At 46.0% G+C, this 20,011-nt stretch overlaps 1 protein-coding gene across 1 annotated transcript in view; it reads left to right on the top strand.

The window, feature by feature from the left end:
- Positions 1-20,011, top strand: part of IQUB (IQ motif and ubiquitin domain containing) — a 548,499-nt gene that overhangs the window by 103,418 nt on the left and 425,070 nt on the right. Inside the window, exon 2 of the mRNA XM_069629104.1 lies at positions 14,943-15,805. Coding sequence (XP_069485205.1) covers positions 14,947-15,805 — 859 coding nt within the window. The 5' untranslated portion in view covers positions 14,943-14,946. The remainder of the gene's footprint in view (positions 1-14,942; positions 15,806-20,011) is intronic.

The raw sequence follows: 20,011 nt of genomic DNA, 5'->3' as shown, positions 1-20,011 counted from the left end.
CAAGCAGGTTTGGACACTGCTGACAGTATCAGCAGGTCCATGGCGCCTAGCACAGTGCTACGCAGATTTGCGTGGCTAAGGAAGTCAGGTTTTGCACCAGATGTTCAATCTAGACTCCTTAACATGCCATTTGATGGCTCAAGGTTGTTTGGCAGCAAGGCGGATGAAAGTTTGGAGAAGCTGCAGACCTCCAAGGCAGCGGCAAAGTCACTTAGTGCCGCTATACGACAACCTCAGCAACGCCCCTACACAGGCTCATTTTCCTGGAGGGGTCGTTCCTTTTGTTTTTACTCCTCATTTGGGAGAGGAAAGGGACAGGCCAATCAAAGGGGGCAAAGAAAATTTCCTCGGGGGCGAGGAAGAGGCGCTAGATCTGCCCCAGCAGCAGCATCTGTCCCTTCAGCCGCTGCTGGAGCTGCCGCAAAACCACTCTGAGGTTTTGACTCACAAGACCCCAGTGGGAGGCAGGATCTCACAGCATCTGAAAGAATGGCAGGGCATTACTTCAGATGTTTGGGCACTGGAAACAGTATCCCAAGGTTACTGCCTTCCTTTTCTAAAGAAACCTCAGAATCACCCACCGGAATACAACCAAAAATCCAGACCCGCTCCTGTTGCAGGAAGTTTTAACCCTGCTACAGAAAGGTGCAATAGAACATGTACCTATAGCGGAGAGGAACAAGGGTTGGTATTCCCCATATTTCCTCATTCCAAAGAAGGACGGAGGACTGAGACCCATCTTGGACTTGAGAAACTTGAACAAGTTCCTCAGGAAGGACAGGTTCAAGATGGTCACTCTTTCTCAGATCCTTCAGGCTCTCCAACATCAAGACTGGTTGGTATCATTGGACCTTCAGGATGCTTACTTTCATGTGCCAATCCATCTCAAGCACAGAAAGTACCTGAGGTTCCCGATTGGCAACTCTCACTGTCAGTTTCGAGTTCTGCCTTTCGGGTTGACCTCCGCCCCAAAGGTTTTCACCAAGTTGATGGCGATAGTGGCAGCGAGTCTCAGAAGAGGGTGGATTCATGTCTACCCCTATTTGGACGATTGGATGATCAGGGCACGTTCTCCAGAACAAGTACAGGATCATCTATCCAAGACTTGCCACTTCCTTCACAAACTAGGGTTTTCTCTGTATTTAACAAAAGTCAAACATGATACCATTACAGAAGCTCCAGTTTATAGGAGCAGTCTTGGATACTCGTTCGGGCAAAGCCTCGCCTCCCGAAGAGAGAGCTCACCACATTCTGCAGATGGTGACAAAATTCCAGAATGCCCAGTATCTACCGGCCTTCGATTTTATCAGGTTGCTCGGCCTCATGGCATCCTGCATTTTTTTGGTGCCAGAGGCCAGATTGAGGATGAGATCCATTCAATGGGCCCTCAGGACTCAATGGTCCAAATTTTCAGGGGAAATGACAGATCTCTCACAAGTTCCAACCAGAGTAGCTCAGGACCTACAATGGTGGGTTTGCAAAGAACACATCCTCAAGGGACAATCTTTTTGGCAGCCATGGCCGGAGATCACTGTAGTGACGGACGCCTCACTCACGGGTTGGGGAGCCCACACCAACGATCTGACAATCAACGGTCGTCGGTCTCCATCGGAGTCCAGAATACACATCAACCTTTTGGAGCTGAGGGCAATCAGACTAGCGCTGAAGGCCTTCCTGCCCTCTGTACGGGGAAAGAATGTCCTGATCATGACGGACAACACAGTGGCCATGTACTACCTCAACAAGAGAGGAGGAGTAGGGTCACTGCCACTGTGCAGAGAGGCAATGCAGCTCTGGTTCTGGGCAATACTAGAAGGGATCTCTCTATCTGCCATTCACCTAGCAGGAGGGCAAAACACAGCGGCAGATGCTCTGAGCAGGCAGGGCACAGTCTCTCACGAGTGGGAGATAGCTCAGGAAGTCCTTATGGAGATCTTCGCCCTTTGGGGAACCCCTCAAGTGGATCTGTTCGTGACCATTGTCAACAGGAAGTGCGAACTGTACTGGTCAAGGGAATTTCCCCAGAGAGGAGCTCTAAGAGACGCATTTGTAGTAGAGTGGGATTTTCCTCTTCTATATGCGTTCCCTCCAGTCCCTGTGATCCCTCAGGTAATCAGGAGGTTGAGAAAGTTCAGGAAAACCATGATCCTAATTGCCCCGGATTGGGCCAGGAGAACGTGGTACCCAGACCTTCTCGACATGTCCATCTTCCCTCCAATACGTCTTCCAAAAAGAGAGGGTCTTCTCTCACAAGAGGGAGGTCACGTTCTCCATCCAGAAGTCAACATACTCAACCTTCACGCATGGCTTCTGAGAGGTTGAGATACAAGGATTGGGACCTTCCGGATGATGTTATGGAGGTGTTGCTTTCGGCCAGAAGGCCAGCAACAAAATCTTTGTACCGCTGTCGTTGGAATAAATTCAGTAACTTATGCAGGGATAAGAATGTGGATCCTTTTGAATGTGACATTCCAATGGTATTATCTTTTGTATTACATTTAGCTAATCTGGGGATCCAGGTTAAGACAATAAAAGGATATGTAGCAGCGCTATCTATCTTCAAGCCCTCATCAGAAGAAAGATCTTATTTTAAGATACCCTTAATAATACAATTTCTAAAAGGTTTAAACAATGTTTTTCCACCAGTACCTTTTCAAGTTCCTGTGTGGGATTTAAATTTGGTACTTAAATTTCTGACATGTGCACCCTTTGAGCCTTTACATTTTTGTCCGTTAAGGCTTCTTACATTAAAAACTATACTTATAATTGCATTGACATCAGCCCGCAGAGTAAGTGAGTTGCAGGCACTTTCGAGTGGTCCTCCTTACACCATCTTTCATAAAGATAACGTTGTCCTTCGAGTTAAACCATCTTTTCTGCCAAAAATAGTTTCAGACTTTCATCTGTCACAGAAAATAATTCTACCTGCGTTCTACCCTTCTCCTCACACATGCGAGGAAGAGGAAAGACTGCATAGGCTACATCCCAGAAGGGCTCTAAGCTTTTACATCTCAAGATTGTCAAAGATACGTCAGTGTGATCAACTTTTTGTGGGATACACTGGCCGTAAATTGGGACTAGCCGAAACCAAACAAACATTATCAAGATGGATAATTTTAGCCATAACAGAGTGTTATAGGCTAGCCGGAAAAGATCCCCCTGAGGGCTTAAGAGCCCATTCAACTAGGGGCATAGCAACTTCAACAGCACTTAAGAGGGGTGTCCCTGTGCAAGATATTTGTGCAGCAGCCACATGGTCATCCATGCATATTTTCATCAAACATTATGCTTTGGACTCAACTACATCTCAAGGATGTTTATTTGCCAAATCTGTACTACATTCGGTACATGACTAAAAGGCATCTGTACTCCTGCCTCCAATACAAAACTGCTTTGGGAGTCTATCTAAGATGAGGAATACGTGGGAGGACACAATCCATTCGAAGAACAAGTTACTTACCAACTGGAACGTTCTTTCGATTGGATGTTCCTCATCGACCCTCCCATCCTACCCCACAGTACAGTTTACGTGGTTTACACTCTAAATTCTTTCAAGGCTTGGGTCAATAAGAGGCACGCATTTGTTTATAATACATGGGCTCTGATACGAAAAAACAGAACTGAGGCCAACGGGCGCGCTCGAGGCATTTATACTATGGATGACGTTGACACTCGACGGATGCCGCCGAGGGACATCGTCGCCTCGAGTGGAGCGCCCTCTGGTGGAGAGAGAAAACATTTCCGAAGCAGCAAAGCTGAAGGTAAGGATATATGAAGAGTTTATGGGGTGGGGTAATGATGCACTTCAAAAGGATCCACATTCTTATCCCTGCACCAGTTTGACAAATATTAGTGCTAACATACAAAGTAATACAGGAGAAGAATGGAATGCAGCCACTCTGGGGCCTACCTCCTGTGCAAGGTCACCATAAATGTGGCAGATTTGTAGTCTGTAACTTTACCATCACTAAAATGTTTTGAGCATCAAGCCCTCAAATGGGAGCTGAGAGATCACACGAACTGCAAGAGCAAATTTGTGATCTATGTAATTCAATGTCCATGTAAACGATTGTATGTGGGCAAAACCATTCGCAAAGTGAGACAAAGAATATCAGAGCATCGTTCATGTATCAGAAACCAGATACCTGACAAGCCACTTGTGGAACAGTATAAACTCAAGGGACATACGGACAGAGATCTTGTTTGGTTTGTCCCGGGAGGATAGCTCAGCAGCAACGTGCTCACCTTGGAAGCAAGACGACATGGAGCAACACTGGTTCGATCCCTGGGTCCGCGCTTAGAAATCTCTGGGTATTTAAGCGTGTTATAAATACGCAACTAAAACAAAACAAAAAAAACAATTCCTGTAACAGCGCCTCGATGCCCGCGGGCTGTGTGAGCGCTTTAAAAATGCGAAATAAAAAAAATACAGGCCATAAAACCTCACCCTAGAGGTGGTGACATGGCAGCACAGCTATATAGATTAGAACAACACTGGATCTATAACCCGAATACTGTTAAACACAGCTTGACCATTTCAGTTGAATGGAATAATCTTATTTTTGCTTAAATGGTCCATATTTCACACTTCCATCAACCCATGGGACATAGGTCTTTGACCCTACTGATTCAATGGATACGATCACATTACAGAAAATGAACCATTGTTTGGCTGTCAATATATGTATATGCTGTATGCCCACAAGACTGCACATGTTCCACACTTATGGAAAATATAGGATCCCTATACATTTTGTGTGTTTTTGATATTATACTAACAATAAAATGTTTCTTTCTTAGTCTGAAAATGCAAATACCACCTATATAACTGATTGTTGATGATAAACTTAGACAATTTTAGAGAGTGGAATTATGTCCGCATTCTTATGTTGGTCTCACTGCATTTAGTGTGTTATGTCAATTAGAATGGGTCATGATGGCCACTGGCTTCAGATATATTGACACATATTATCTGATGTAATTGATACATATAGATCTATGAAAGCACTCATGTGTTGAACAGAGAAAATAATGCATTTTTGACGAAATGTCACTATTTATGTGAAAGGCCTTGGCATCCAACAATATGAAATTAATTAGAACGGATGCGATATGTGCTGGATTGCGATGCAATTGCCCGAATTGCATGTAGATAGTGATCAAAGGCTCTGTGTGCACTATCTGTACCGCAGATTTTATACCCGTGGCAAGATAATTTCTTTTGGGTCGCCAATTAGGAAAAGAAATTAGTGAGTGAATGCCTTTTGTCAATGACAAGCCATTCCAATATGGCCGCGCCCAGATAGGGCCTTTAAATGGGAGCGTTTTTGTGTTGTCTGGTTGCCTAGCAACCAGTAACTTCTCAACAGGACTGCTGCGTGGTACTGTAAGTACAGCATCATAATATATTGGCCTCCGGTTTCTAACACTAATTCACCGGTTGAATTGTAGATCTAGTAATTCAAACACCATCCCTGTCGCAGTCTTGGTCACTCGCGTTTATCGCAGAAACCTTTTTTCAAATACTAATGGATTTGCCGCGTGTGCTACTGCCTCGCGGCTCGACTGATATGATGTGGAATTGATGGGCACTCCGTCAGGTGGGAGATGCACTTTTCCTCGTAGTGCACACAATGTGGTTGCTTTACATTATTATTCACTACACAGTGCTTATATTAGAGAACACACAGCGGCGTGGCGAGCAACGGCGGCGTGGCTCTCTGTTGTATACTTAGAGACTCATTTAGTTGCTGATATAGTCTTCCTCTACATGGCTATAATTTTTTACTGTAGGGGCACTGGCTAACTGATTTTTGTCACTTTGCCTGGGACCCGCACCGAAATGTAGACTATCTAGGCTCCACCACAAGACCAGGGACAGTGTGTTTACAACTCATTTTGTTTATGCTTGTAGATCCCCACTCCCATACTTGGGAAGTACACCGGATCCCCATGACTAGTCTAATTTGTGGCTGCAGATTCCGTTCCTAAGGTAGGACTAATTTACCGATTTAGTCTATAGAGCGGTGACTGAACTGTACCTCCGTGTATGTTATATACTGAAACGCCACTTTACTTTTTTAAATTGGTGACGCATTGTGCTTCGATTTTTGGACCCCGCCCAATCATAGGGATTCCCACCCGCAAAAAAATGGGACAGGCCACCACTGAATAAGGTATGAAGCCGCTCCATTGATTGGCTTTTTCATTCTACAGACGTAATTTCACATCCTTTTTGAAGAAATGTGTCACCCCCCTCATCCTCTTTGTCTCCCCTTGTAGACACATTACATACACTTTGGAGTACTTGAGAATTACATTATCATCCTGATGAAGGATGCTTACCTAATTCACTGCAGTTGGTGACAAGATGGCCGAAACACACTGTGTCGACATTCATACACAGCAACCACCAGCACTGCTTTAACTAAGACAGGCCCTATACAACTAAGAAAAATGAACTGGAACTATGACACTGTAATTCAACAGCATCCAGATTTTGTGTCTACGAAAAATGATATGTTGTTGTTATTGTAGAAAATAATATGTTGAAGGCCTTTTTTGTCTGGCCAAATGAATGTGTATAATGAACTGTTTAGAAATGTGTTCCGTATAAAGAGAGATGTATACAAGATTGGTTAATACCGAAATAACAAAACAGATATTTTGTTTGAAAAATGTAAGAGTCAGCATAGTACTGGCTACAAACAAACTAAGAAAAGAGGCAAGTTTGACGAAATATAGCGTTGACAGTTTTCTGTTTATTAATACAACAGGCAGTTCTAGCATACTACAATTACGACCCACCCTGTAAAGGAACACAGAGGACGGACAATTTCACGAAGAAAAGGGATGCACTCTGGCTACTGACTGGAGGGCAGTTGGTAAAGTAATCATTCTTACTGTTCAAGGTTATTTGGTTCCATCACCAATGGGGCAAAGGGTCGTAACTATCTCTAGGGACCTTCGGAGAAGTACCAGGGGGGGCAGAACCACAATGTACCTGGTGCTGAAGAAGTTCTTGGTGCTTGACATTGTCGAGGGGGTACCAGGGCGCTTTGCACACCAAGACAGTTAGTGGCGGGAGATATCTACAGGTACCAGGCGGCAGGCAGTTTGCCAAGCAATGCTGGATGGATGTCTGCAGGCTGTCCGGCACGGCGGCTCAGGGCCAAGAATTGTTGTCTCTGTGCTGGTTAGCGGATCTGGAATGCTCGTAGAGGCGGCACGGACGGCTCTTGTAACTGCGGCGTGACAGCAGTCAGCAGTGCAGCCAGATGCGGTTCGAGGACTTGACTGTCTCGAAAATGTCCTTAAAAGATCGACGCTGGATGATGCTTGTGTGGCACTCATCATACCTTCTTCGCAGGGCTTGTGTCCTTTCAAGGGGGATGCCCCAAAGCTCAGGAGAGTGATTGCAGGCAACATTCTTGTCCTTTGTCCAGAGACTCTCTGGCACTTCCCATCTAGGAAGCTTGCTGGCAGAACCTAGCAGGGCACGCAGTGTGCTGGCTGGGTACCGGTTCTAGAGCTGCTGTACTAGTCCTCTGAATCTGGTATCTCCCTCTGTTCCCTGGGAGAGATTTTTAGGGGATGGATCTTGCTTCCCTCTTGGAACTCCTGGCCTTCCTTCACTGACAGAAGATGCTTCAGCTCGGGTCCAAATTAGTCCTTCTCACTCTTTTTGAAGTCTTCAGATGATCTGCTAAGTGAGGGGTTCAGCACTCTTTTAAAGCCAAATGGGCCCCAGTGATTGGTGCAGGCTAAGCCTACCTTAACGAACCAATCCTGGGTCCCCACCAAGAATCTTCTGTTATGCATGAGGTCAGGCCCAGGGTGCTCTGCAACAGGACAGACAAGGGGTGACAATATATGCCTAAGTCCCACCTATCTTCCTGTCCGTTGTAGCTCAAAGTGTCTCTCTAGTTAACTGAGCCCTCTGTGACTCTTGATTAAAGTGCAGGCTTCACTTTAAGTATGTGCTGGGAGCATACTCCTGTCTCTCCCAAATCACATCCTTTGTCCCTCTGAAAGGGGTCTGCTCTGCAGGGACACCTCCGGTAACTGTTGGACCCAGACAGGCCATTCACTGCCTTTCATACAGAGATGAAACTAGCTTAGCTCCTAGGAAACTAGGAACTAGCTTCAAGTTGACACATTGCATACCAAAGGAGTGTTAGTCCCGCCTTCCTGTCTTCTCTCCCGGCAACCAAGCCTCTCCTCTAGGCTTGCTTCAATTATCTTGTTAGTATGCACTGCCACCAGACGGAGTAGCTAAAAGGAATGCAGATCCATTGAGCCTTTGATATTTAAATTCGGCTGCTCGCGGCTGGAGGAAGGTGTGCCTTCCCCCTTCTAGAGATGCTTTGATGTACCCGGGTCTGTCACGTTCCAGCTGAATATGACTGGGGAAGACAGTGCCTGCAGGCTGTGTCTTCCCAGAGTATATGAGACTATGCGTTGTGTGCGGGAAGCAGATGGACTGTGTGCGTAATGGCCTCACACCATCCTCGGAGGTTGATCTCCCATCATTCATTCTCATTATTAAAAAAAATCAAAAAGCCTAGGTGAACGCACTCTTCCTGTGCAAATTGTTGAATTACTCACATGCCCCCCTGCCTCAACATGTGAAGCAGCACCCTACTGAGAGTCTGGTTCGTCATCAAGGCGAACGTACTGGCTGAGGCCATCTGCATATGCATGCTGGGAGCCTGGCTTGTGCTGGATGTCCATATCTAACCCCTGTAGGGATATGGCCCAAAGCTTAGGGTTCTCCCCTTGCATGGCCATTAACCATCGCAGAGGTCTGTGGTCGATCTGGATCATAAAGTGAGACCCAAAGATGTTGGGTTTCAGCGTTTATACGGCCCACACAACCACATATGTCTCTTTTTCTATGACAGCCCAGTTCCTTTTATCTTTTGTCAACCGCCTGCTAATGGAGGCGACAGGTTGCTCTACCCCTTCAGAGTTCAGCTGCGCTAACACTGCTCCAATCCCAAAATCACAGGAGTCCATCTGGCTAATTAATTCCGGACCATATTCTGGCACTTTCAGAACTGGGGCCCTGCACAATCCATCCTTTAAATCCTGAAAGGAGCTTTGACAGGCGGGGGTCCAAGTTACCTTCTTTGACATCTTTTTGGACGTGACCTCATTCATGGGCATGGTAATGGTCCCATACCCTCTGAAGAACGATCGGTAGTAACCGGTGAGACCTAGGAAGGCTCTCGCCTGCTTCTGTGTGGTGTGGATGTCCCAATCCTTCACAGCCTGTACCTTCGCTTTGAGAGGTTGTTTCTTACCTCCACCGACCAGTTGACCTAGGTAAGTCACGGTACCCTACGCTATCTGCCACTTTGTGGCATTGATAGTCAATCCTGAATTCTGCAGCACCTGACTCGCTTGTTTCGGGTGGGATACATTATCCTCCCAGGTGTGGCTGAATACAGCAATGTTGTCTAAATAGGTGACACTGAAGTCAGGCCGACCTGCCAATAACCTGCTGTGAGGTCAAAGGTTCTCCTGTACTTGGCAGCACCGAGCTTGTCTATGAGCTCATCTGCCCGAAAAATGGGTTGAGCATCTGTCTTCATGACAGGATTGAGCCCCCTGTAGTCCACACAAAAGCAAACTTCCGTCTTGTCACTATTGGTCTTTTTAGAGACCAGTACCCCAGGGGCTGTGGGATGGCTCTATCCCCCCTAGGGGCAGCATCTTGGAAACTTCCTCCTTGATGGTGTCCCTGACTTTATCGGACATCTGGTGGATTCTACTCGTCACCGGCTTACTGTCTCCAGTGTCCCCATCATGGGTGCACCAATCTGCGTGACCAGTAGTCCAGGAAAACAGACGTGCAAACTGTCTCAGTAACCATCGACAGTCTGTCAGTTGCTGTTCTGACCGGTCTGTTGCAAGGTTGACACCTTCATGTGACCGATCTGTGGCTTCAGTGTGCAGGAGGTCTGGGTGGGGATCTGTCTCCTCCTCAGTCTCTCTGTCAGTCACTAATGCCATGACCAACTCATCCCGGCTCTAATGGGGTTTTAGCCGGTTGACGTGAAATACCCTGCACATCTATTTAGATCCTTTCACATCAATGAGATAATTCACCTCACTGACCTTTTCCAGTGCACAGTACAGCCCAGTCCATTTGTCCTAAAGGACACTGGGTTTGACAGGATCCATAATCCACACCCACTGGCTGCCTGGAGAATAGACTGTGACTGTGGCCTTCTGGTCGTGCCAGTGCTTCATCAGCTCCTGACTGGCCTTTAGATTCTTTGTCGACTGTTCCATGTACTTTGGCATTCTAGACCGAAGGCCGAGTACATAGTCCACTACATCTCGTGGCGAGGATGAAGATTTGCTTTCCCATCCCTCCTTCACTAGACTGAGGGGTCCTTGTAACAGAAGCTCAAAGGGGCTAGACCCTACTCCGTTCTGTGGCACCTCCCTGTAGGCGAACAGAAGGCATGGCAGGAGAATATCCCATTTTCTCCTCAGGTGCTCTTCCAAGCCACCTGTCATGCCTTTCAAGGTCTTGTTGAACCGCTCGACAAGCCCATTGGTTTGTGGATGAAAGGAGGTAGAGAACCGGTAGGTGACTCCACACTCTTCCCACATAGCCTTCATATATGCTGATATGAAGTTTGATCCCCTGTCAGAAACGACTTCCTTGGAGAATCCAACAAGGGGCCATCGCAACCACAGGGGCTTTGATGCTCCTCAGAGGGACAGCCTCAGGGTATCTTGTGGCGTGGTCCACCACCATCAAGATATATCTGTTCCCTGAGCTGGTTTGAGGATCCAGAACACGCACAATATCCATGCCTATTTTCTCGAAAGGCCGCCCAACCACAGGTAGTGGATTAAGGGGGCCTTTGTGGCACCACCTGACTTGCCAAAAGCTTGACAAGACGGGCAGGATCAGACAAATTCCTTAACTTTTCTGCCAAACTGCAGCCAGTAAAAATGCACAGACAACCGGCCTGATGTCTTAGTCACCCCCAAGTGACCCGCTAAAGGAATTTGGTGAGCCAAATCCAAAAGGAACTTTCTGTGACATTGGAGAACCACCAACTCTCTGGTGTCCTCGCCCTCAGAATCCGTTGACTCTCTACAGGAGTCCAACCTCCCACTTTGAACAGTCCAGGGGCCTTGCCATTAGCCTGCTCCTCTGCCTGCTTCCGCAGACCTGCCAGAGTGGGACACTCTCTTTCTGGGCTGTGTAGAAGTCAATTTGATCTGTGCCCCCTGGTCCTCCACCTCAGAGTTGCCTGGCACAGCGCAGGAACCTGAAGTCATGGGGTCACCTGCTACCGAAGTAGGGTCCTCAGTGGCTACTAGGCCCTCTCCCCCATGAGTAGGTGACTCATTAGTCTGTGAAACTGGACTAGGGGCTACCGGCCATGCCAGTCCTTCCAACAAGCCCTCTGGAAGCTCTCCAGGCCCTAAGGCTTTCAGAGAATTCAATCTGGCATTTCCTTTGGCCCTCGATCGTGTAGCCGATGCCACTATTTCGGGATCAGGAAGATCATTACCCAACAGACATGGGACAGGGATGGAGTCTTTCACCGCTACACGGCGTTGCGTCGTGACACCTCGCCAGATGATCTCTACTATCACCAAGGGGCATTTACTCATACCATCAAATCCACTTACGTACAACTCGGGCCCATCAATACTGCTGGGTGACAGAGGTGATGCTAGACGCAGAGTCTCGGACCACAGGAGTTTTGTGTCCATTGATGTACACATGATCTAGATAGAGTTGAGTATTATTGGGAACTGGGGTCTATTCTGGAGATTCAGTACCATTCCCACTCAGTGTAACCAATCCACGTTCGGCCACTCCCTGGCTGAGTGGTAAATTCTCCTCTGAGAGGCCCACATTAATGATGGCCTCCTCCATGAGTCCAACATTCACTATGGATTGCTTGGGTAAGCCCTTGTAAGCAAGATCCCCTTTCCTATGGCCCAGCTCCTTAAACACAAAACAACCTTTGGGTGATGAGAACGCTGGTGTCCAAGTGTTAGGGATGCCTGCGCTCTTCTTTTCGGGGTGCACGGCTGAAGCTAGAGTTTGGGTGTTTCCTTTTGTTCTTTTGGGGACCTGATTTTGAAGAGGATTGGGTTAGACCTTTTGTCCTTCCCATGCTTGTTTACTTTTTTGTCTGCTGATTTATCTTCCAGTTTGGGTGTGCTCACCTCAGCCTTTTTCTGGACTTGAGTACTCACAAACCTGTTGGCAGCCTTCGCAAGCTCCCTAGGGTCTGTGATAGGTTTGCCCACAAGATGCTGGTGTAGGTCAACCTCACAATGTTTCAACAAATGCTCACACGCAATCAAATTGTACATCCCTTTTAAATGTGTCAACTTTGTTACCAATCATCCATCTGCTCAATTATATCAACGACAAGTGTGTGAATGCTTCAAATGTCTGCCCACTTTTCTTTCTGAGCTCTTTGAAGTTCTTGAGATACAGTTCTGGGGTTTTACAGAACTTCCTGAGGAGGGCAGCCTTCATGCTCTCATAAACGGGCCTTTCATCAGAAGTTAACTGAAGAATTGCATCAAGGGTGACAACATATACCTAAGTCCCACCCATCTTCCTGTCTGTTGTATATCAAAGTGTCTCTCTGGTTAACCGAGCACTCTGTGACTCTTGATTAAAGCGCAGGCTTCCCTTGAAGTATGTGCTGGGAGCAGACTTCCTGTCTCTTCAAATCACATCCTTTGTCCCTCTGAAAGGTGTCTGCTCTGCAGGGACACCTGCGGTAACTGCTGGACCCAGACAGGCCATTCACTGCCTTTCATACAGAGAGGTGGGAACTAGATTTTGTCCCTTCCGGCAACCAAGCCTCTCCTCTAGGCTTGCTTCAATTATCTCGTTAGTATGCCCTGCCACCAGCCGGAGTTGCCAAAAGGAATGCAGATAGATGGAACCTTTGATATTTAAATTAGGCTGCTGGTGGCTGGAGGAAGGCGTGCCTTCTGGAGATGCTTTAATGTACCCGGGGCTATCACGTTATGGCTGAATATGACGGGGAAGACGGCGCCTGTAGGCTGTCTTCCCGGAGTACATGTGACTATGCGTTTGTGTGGGAAGCAGATGGACTGTGTGCGGAATAGCCTCACACAATCCTCAGAGGTTGATTTCCCATCATTCTTTCTCATAAAAAAATCAAAAAGCCCAGGCAAGCACACTCTTCCTGTGCGGATGGTCAAATTCCTCATACACTGCTCACCTACGCCTGCGGTTATGGCCCTAAACATCTTCTCTAGCTCTCGGGCTGGCCGTCGTATACCTTTCTCGACATTCTACCATATGCTTCCTCTTCATGCCACTTCTCCAGGCAACAAATAGGTTTGTTTTTTCGTAATCTGTCTGGTATTCCCCTTATGCCTCGAAGCTACTTCCTACTGCCCCCTCTCATTTCCTATTTCTCCTCTCCTCCAACTGCCCCTCCTTCCAACTTCTTTGTCTTCCCTGTTAGTGCTTTTCTCTTTTTTCCCTTCATCTCCTCTGGCGTCTTCTGCGTCTTCCCTCCTCTTTACTCTTTAATGCCTTCTCCTGTTCCCCCCTCCTGCAGACGCAACTCCTCCTTCACCTTCAACACCCCACACCTTGCCGAGGTGGCTCTAATTTGATTTGACTGATTTCTCCTCCAATGTGGACCGAGCCTCTAAAAGGCTGGTCCACAATCGTGAATCTGGCAGAATTAAGCCTCCATGCTGGGACACAGGCGTTAAGCTCCACGAGTGAAGCCGACTTTACCCATGTCTGCACTGCAAGGTGATGCACAGTTCTCGCTCCCCGGTTGCAACAAACCTGTATCTGAGGGATCCTACTTTGGCCAGCTTGGAAGTGATAACACAGGCCAAGAAATGCATGTCAAGACTTAAAAGGCCTGTGGATTTTAATACAGTATTCTAAGTCTGCTTTCTTAAAGGCCCATTAGTGGCAGGATGAGCCATGTGGCAATTCCATTCTCCAGACCCCAGTGTTCTGGGGGAGACAAGGAGATCTTCCACATACCACCCGGGACCCACATCACACAGCAATTGTTGAGGCCTGCCCCTTTGAGCTCCCTAACACACATTAAATGCCAAGCCATTGGATATTGTCACTGCATGGATTCACCAAACATTTTCCAAAGTCAGTTTGGTATGATTCATAACGGGATGCAGAAACTATTTAGAAATAATTTTCACCTGTAGTAGAGGTGTAGGTTTGGAATGAGGTTACCTTTTTGTGCATAATCCTACACAGCCACAAAGTAGTAGTAAACCAATAAAAAACAGGGAGCTTGAAGGCTATGTCTGAGAGTTGTGTGTGTGTCATAGTAATGTGTGAATTGGAAAATCTTACAAACCCACAAAGTTGTAATATTATTTTACTCAACGTTCGAATTTTTATTCATTTGTGAACACATACAGTAAGTAACACCTGGACATTCGAGCTGTAAATGTTGCATGAGACAATGTGCATTAAAATATATTATATTTATCAAATAAAAATGTATTGTATCAAGCGGCACATTTTTGCAAACTGCTAATTTGTTGGCAATATGTGTGTTTTTTTTTTTGTTTTTTTTTTACCTGTCGACACCTGTAAGCTTTCTCCGTAGTAAGGTTAGTGCTTGTCAGACCTCCGATATAGGATGGAAGTGGCACATTTTTTGTCAATCCAGGACAGCATACACATTTTTGCAACAATAGTGAATAATCCTATAGTTGGTGTAAATTATTCCAGGTGTCACTTATGCCACAAGATGATTGGTTGTTAATCTGTTCAACCCCAAAGTCCCTTTGGCTTCTGAAGATGTTTGGTCCATGCTAGATATAAATGTAAAAATCAAAGTTGGCAGATCTAAAGACAAGACTGTTTGTGTTGGCTGGATGCATGCTAACCTTTGCTTGTTCATTTTATTTTAAAGGAAAATGGCAGATCAAGAGCCAACAAGTGCTAGCAAAACAGAGACCGATGAACACGCTCTAGAGGGAAGCTCTCCAATGAAGGATGAAACAAATCTTAATGAGAGTACAGAGGAAACCTCGCTTTTAGAAGAACAGGTGGAGCCTGTACCGGAATCAAATGAAGGTCTGGAAGAAACTTCTTCTCAAGAAGAAACAACTGTAGAAGGAATGGTAGTCGAGCCATCTGAGCAGCAGGATGAAGCTGGTGTGCAGGAGGAACAGAGCCTTCCAGAAGACAGTGTTCCTCTTGTAAGTGAGGAACCTATACAGGAGGAAAATGAGCAGCAAAGTATAAGCCAAGAACAACCTCCAGAGCAGCTGACTGCTGACCAATCCACATTCATTGAGGAGCAGAGTGAACAGGATGCAGTCCAAGAAGAGGTTCTTGGAGACCAGGTTCAAGAACAAGAGGTTATTGGGGAACAGGCGCAAGAACAAGAGTTTATCGAGGAGCAGGCTGAAGAACAAGAGGCTATCGAGGAGCAGGCTGAAGACCAAGAGGTTATTGAGCAGGAGGTTGAAGAACAAGAGCTTATGAGGGAGCAGGCTCAAGAAGAAGAGGTTGTTGATGAACAAGTTGAAGAACAAGAGTTTGTCGGGGAACAGGTTGAAGAACAAGAGGTTATTGGGGACCATGTTCAGCATGACCAAGAGGAGCTCATCGCCGAACTGGGTCAAGTCCTGGATAAGCAAGAGCAAACCGAAAGACCCGAACAAGACGTAATTGCAAACCTTTTACCACTTGATGTCCGACAGTCACAGGCAGCTTTTGATTTTCAGCACACCTTTTCCCCAGAAGTGACAACCAATACCACTGCAACAGGTCTTGTAAATTACTATATTTCTTTATGTGTTAATTGTAGGCATGTTATTTTATAGAGTAGATTTATGCAAAACAAGACTTTGCCCTTCTGATACATGGGCGTGCTTACTTTACATTATATTACCTAAGTGTACCTGTACTACAACAAAGAACTTGGGCTGAACTTACAAAAAACACAAGGATGGTCCTGTTGGATAATATTTATAGACAAAATCAAATAATATTGTGTTTACTCTAACCAACAACGGTGTCTTTTTATAATGACATCAGAACAACACTGAATGTTATGCATGTAAATAAATGCAACAATCTAGAATGCACACTCTTGTGCAACCTCTTCTTAAGAAACCCTTCCTGCCCGGCTAACTATCATCCAATCTCCATCACTCCTTTCCTGGGCAAATTCCTGGAAAAGCTGGCCATCTCCCAGCTGAATCTTTACACTGAATCTTTTGGTTGTCTACATGACCATCAGTCTGGCTTCAGAGCTGCCAGAAGCACGGAAACTGCTCTCATGAAAATCTGTGAAGACCTGCTCTCCAACCTTGATTCCAACACCCCCCTGTGTCCTCATCTTATTTGATCTCTTTTCTGCCTTTGACATAGTCAACCATGCCATCCTGCTCAACCGTCTCCGTGATAACCTGGGTATCACCGATCGGGCCCTGGCTTGGCTGACCTCCTTCCTCTCCTCTATCTCTACCTGTGGTGTTCCCCAGGGGTCTAACCTCTCTCCCTAGCTGTGCTCTTCTTGCCCACCGCATTGCCACTCTCTGCCCCAACTTTCAATGCTATGCGGATGACACTTGACTCATTTTCAGGCTCCCTTCCGCCACCTCTTCTCCTCTCATCTCTGACTGTCCGTCCGCCATCCAGGAGTTGTGTGCCGCCAATGGTCTCTGCCTTAATGCCAGTAAGACCGAGATTCTCCTCATCGGTACACCTGCTCCCTCCTTTCCTGCCACTCTCTGGTTGGCCTCTCTTGGCCCTCTTCCTGCCCCCACCTGTGAGGCTAAATACCTCTGGTCATCTTCGACTCCACACTTTCCTTCTCTCCTCACATCTCTGACGTCTCTAAGAAATCACACTACCAGCTGCACCTCCTCAGAGGTATTCTTCCTTTACTCTCCTTCCCCCAGAAGCTCACGGTCTCCAGAGCTCTGGTTCTCTCTAGGCTGGACTACTGCAACAGCCTCTTTCTAAATCTGCCTGCCTCTACTCTCCGCCCTCTGCAACTCATCCAAAACAGGACTGCGAGACTTGTCCTTGGCCTCAAGCCCAGGGATTGTATCTCTCCAGGACTGAAATCTCTGCACTGGCTCCCAGTGGCAGCGAGGATTAAGTTCAAAACCCTCTGCATTGTCCACAAGGCCTTCTGGGGCCTGGGACCTCAATACCTCCGACTCTCTCTTCCTAAATATCTTCCCTCTTGAGCTCTTCGCTCATCTGCCTCCATCTCCCTCTGGATCAGTCGCTTCTCCAAGCAGCGAGTTGGTGGAAGATCTTTCTTCTGCTGGGGCCTCCCAGCCTCTCTGAAACTTGAGGAAAACCATCTCCGGTTCCGGAAGCACCTAAAGACCTTCCTCTTTGCTTCTGGTTTCGCTCCTCCTCTCCCCTGCGAATCTCCTGACTGTATCGAAATTGCACTGGTTACCTGGCTACCCTCTAATCTCGGCCCAGGTCCCCCCCCCACCAGTTGCACACCTGCACTGCCCCCTGACAACCCTTGCACTCTGGGACTGTTCTGTATCCCTACAGCCCTCACTAACACTTGACCCCTGATTTCTGCTCTTACCATTGCACTTGCCACCAGTTGGCCGCACTTTTATTTATTGTCATTATTTATTTTACTGTTATCCCATGTACTGCATTGCCCCCTCTCCTTCCCCCCCACACTTTTCCCCTTCCCCTCCTCCCCTGCACTTGCGCAATCTCAATGTCACCTGGCCTAGATTGTTGTCTGCCTTCCCTCCGTTTCCCCTCCCTTGCCTCGTCGCGCCTTGAAACACTTGTGTATATGGGTGCGTTATAAATGCCATATCATATCATATCATCCTGTAAACCGTATTGTTTCATTATGAAGTGACATTTTAATGAAAATTTAAAGATTGGGAAAGACAAAAAATATAGGTCCAATGTACATACCCGTAGAGAAGGCATCTCATGAAAAACAATTTGAGGCAATCTAGGATACATGTCCTGATTAGCCATCATCATTAATAAAATATTAAAAACATTTGAAACATTAAAACGTATAAATCCTGTGTGGATAATTCTCAAAGAAGAAACATGTCAATAAGAGACATAATAATGCATCAACCTTTAGCAGAATCTTCATTCAATAACAAACACAAAAAGATTATACCACTGAATATGTCACATTTCCATTGTCTTGAGGTTACGTAATCCTCGGCTTGAATGTATTTTCTTGAGCTTGGTCTACCCGAGCTTGCCAAATAGCTCTGTACGTTTAGGCATTTGAGAAACATTTGAACGCCTTCATCAGGAAGTAAACAAACAGCCCATTCGTCATATGGGTTGTGGCGTTGGATGCATTTATTTGTTTTCATTATAGCAACAATGTAGAACTGTGTTGAGAGAATAGATGTACATGGTGATTAAAATGACACTTTTATTATGGATATGATTTGAACAGCAAGTTTATTTTGATATTTGTTCTGAACAGTGGGTGCCACAGAGCTACCTGTGGCACCATTCTAATACCATCTTGAAAAGCATAGCATGTCCATATAAAATTGGCTCATTACTTGTGTAGCACATTGCACTGGCAGCAAAGAAACATACCTGATGTTGAAAAGTAAGGGATCATTGGGATTGTCAGGACGTGGAAATATCTGTAATGTTTTGCTCTTTACTGTTACATTTGACAGGAAGTCCACTTCTTATGAGGTTATGTATGGAGTATCAAAGAGACAGCAAGTCATGCTACTGAGTCAACTAACAAAAGTGTATGAAATATTAGCGAGCAGGGCATTGATATACATACCTCACAGAGCAAGGATAGTACCTAAGTCCTATTCTGTTCAATAGTTATGTGGGCTGTATTTCAAGAATTCAGATTATGTAATATTAAAGGAGAGGAAGCTCCTTTATACAAAGTAATGATAAGGATTTATTATTTATCACCCAATGAAAAGCCTCCTGTATATGTAGTAATATAAAGGGTTCGTTATAACATTCACCCATGTTTGATGGATTAGGCAGAATGCCAGGGAGACACGCGGTCCTGATCAAGCACCCGCCATCTTGGAGGCTTTATTTATCCTACGTCTCGCAACGTCATTGTGTAAACATTAATCAAAATTACGTTGGATATACACAATGAAATTAATTGCCACACGGTATGTGATCCTCCATTGAATAAGTCACATTTCCATTGTCTTGAGGTTACGTAATCCTCGGCTTGAATGTATTTTCTTGAGCTTGGTCTACCTGAGCTTGCCAAATAGCTTTGTACGTTTAGGCATTTGAGAAACATTTCAACACCTTCATCAGGAAGTAAAAAAACAGCCCATTCTCCATATGGTTTGTGGCGTTGGATGTATTTATTTGTTTTCAGTATATCAACAATGTAGAACTGCGTTGAGAGAGTAGATGTACATAGTGATTAAAATTACACTTTTTGTATGGATATGATGTGAACAGCAAGTTTATTTTGCTAATATTTGTTCTGAACAGTGGGTGCCACAGGGGTACTTATTTGTAACCCAACGAAAATCCTCCTGTATATGTAGTAATATAAAGGGTTAGTTATAACAATCAGCCATGTTTGATGGATTAGGCAGAATGCCAGGGAGCCACGTGGTCTGATCGAGCACCCGTCTGGTGACGTCATTATGCAAACGTTAATCAAAATGACGTTGGATATACACAATGAAAATAATTGGCACACGGTCTGTGAGAAACCTGAGGGTATCCTCACTCCCGCTCCCCCTGAATCCTCTTCTCAGGTGTCCAGGGAAAGGCCATAACTTTTTGATCCTGACCCTGGGGGTGGAGAAGTGAGGGAGGATCACCTGGGTAGAGGGTCCTTGGGAATTGGGAATAAGGTGCCCACAGGCGAGACATGGTATCCCCTTTTCCTGTTGAACCCCCAACCTAACCCTCCCCGGCCTTTATGGCCTACTGTAAAACTAGGTGTAATGAACACCAATAGGTTATTTCACCACTCTAGTACTGAGACGA

This window comes from Ambystoma mexicanum, chromosome 12 (genome assembly GCF_040938575.1).
Source record: "Ambystoma mexicanum isolate Mex_15411 chromosome 12, UKY_AmexF1_1, whole genome shotgun sequence".
In the NCBI taxonomy this organism is placed as follows: Eukaryota; Metazoa; Chordata; class Amphibia; order Caudata; family Ambystomatidae; genus Ambystoma; species Ambystoma mexicanum.
Note: the sequence above shows the minus strand (reverse complement) of the source record. Positions and strands in the feature narration are given on the sequence as shown.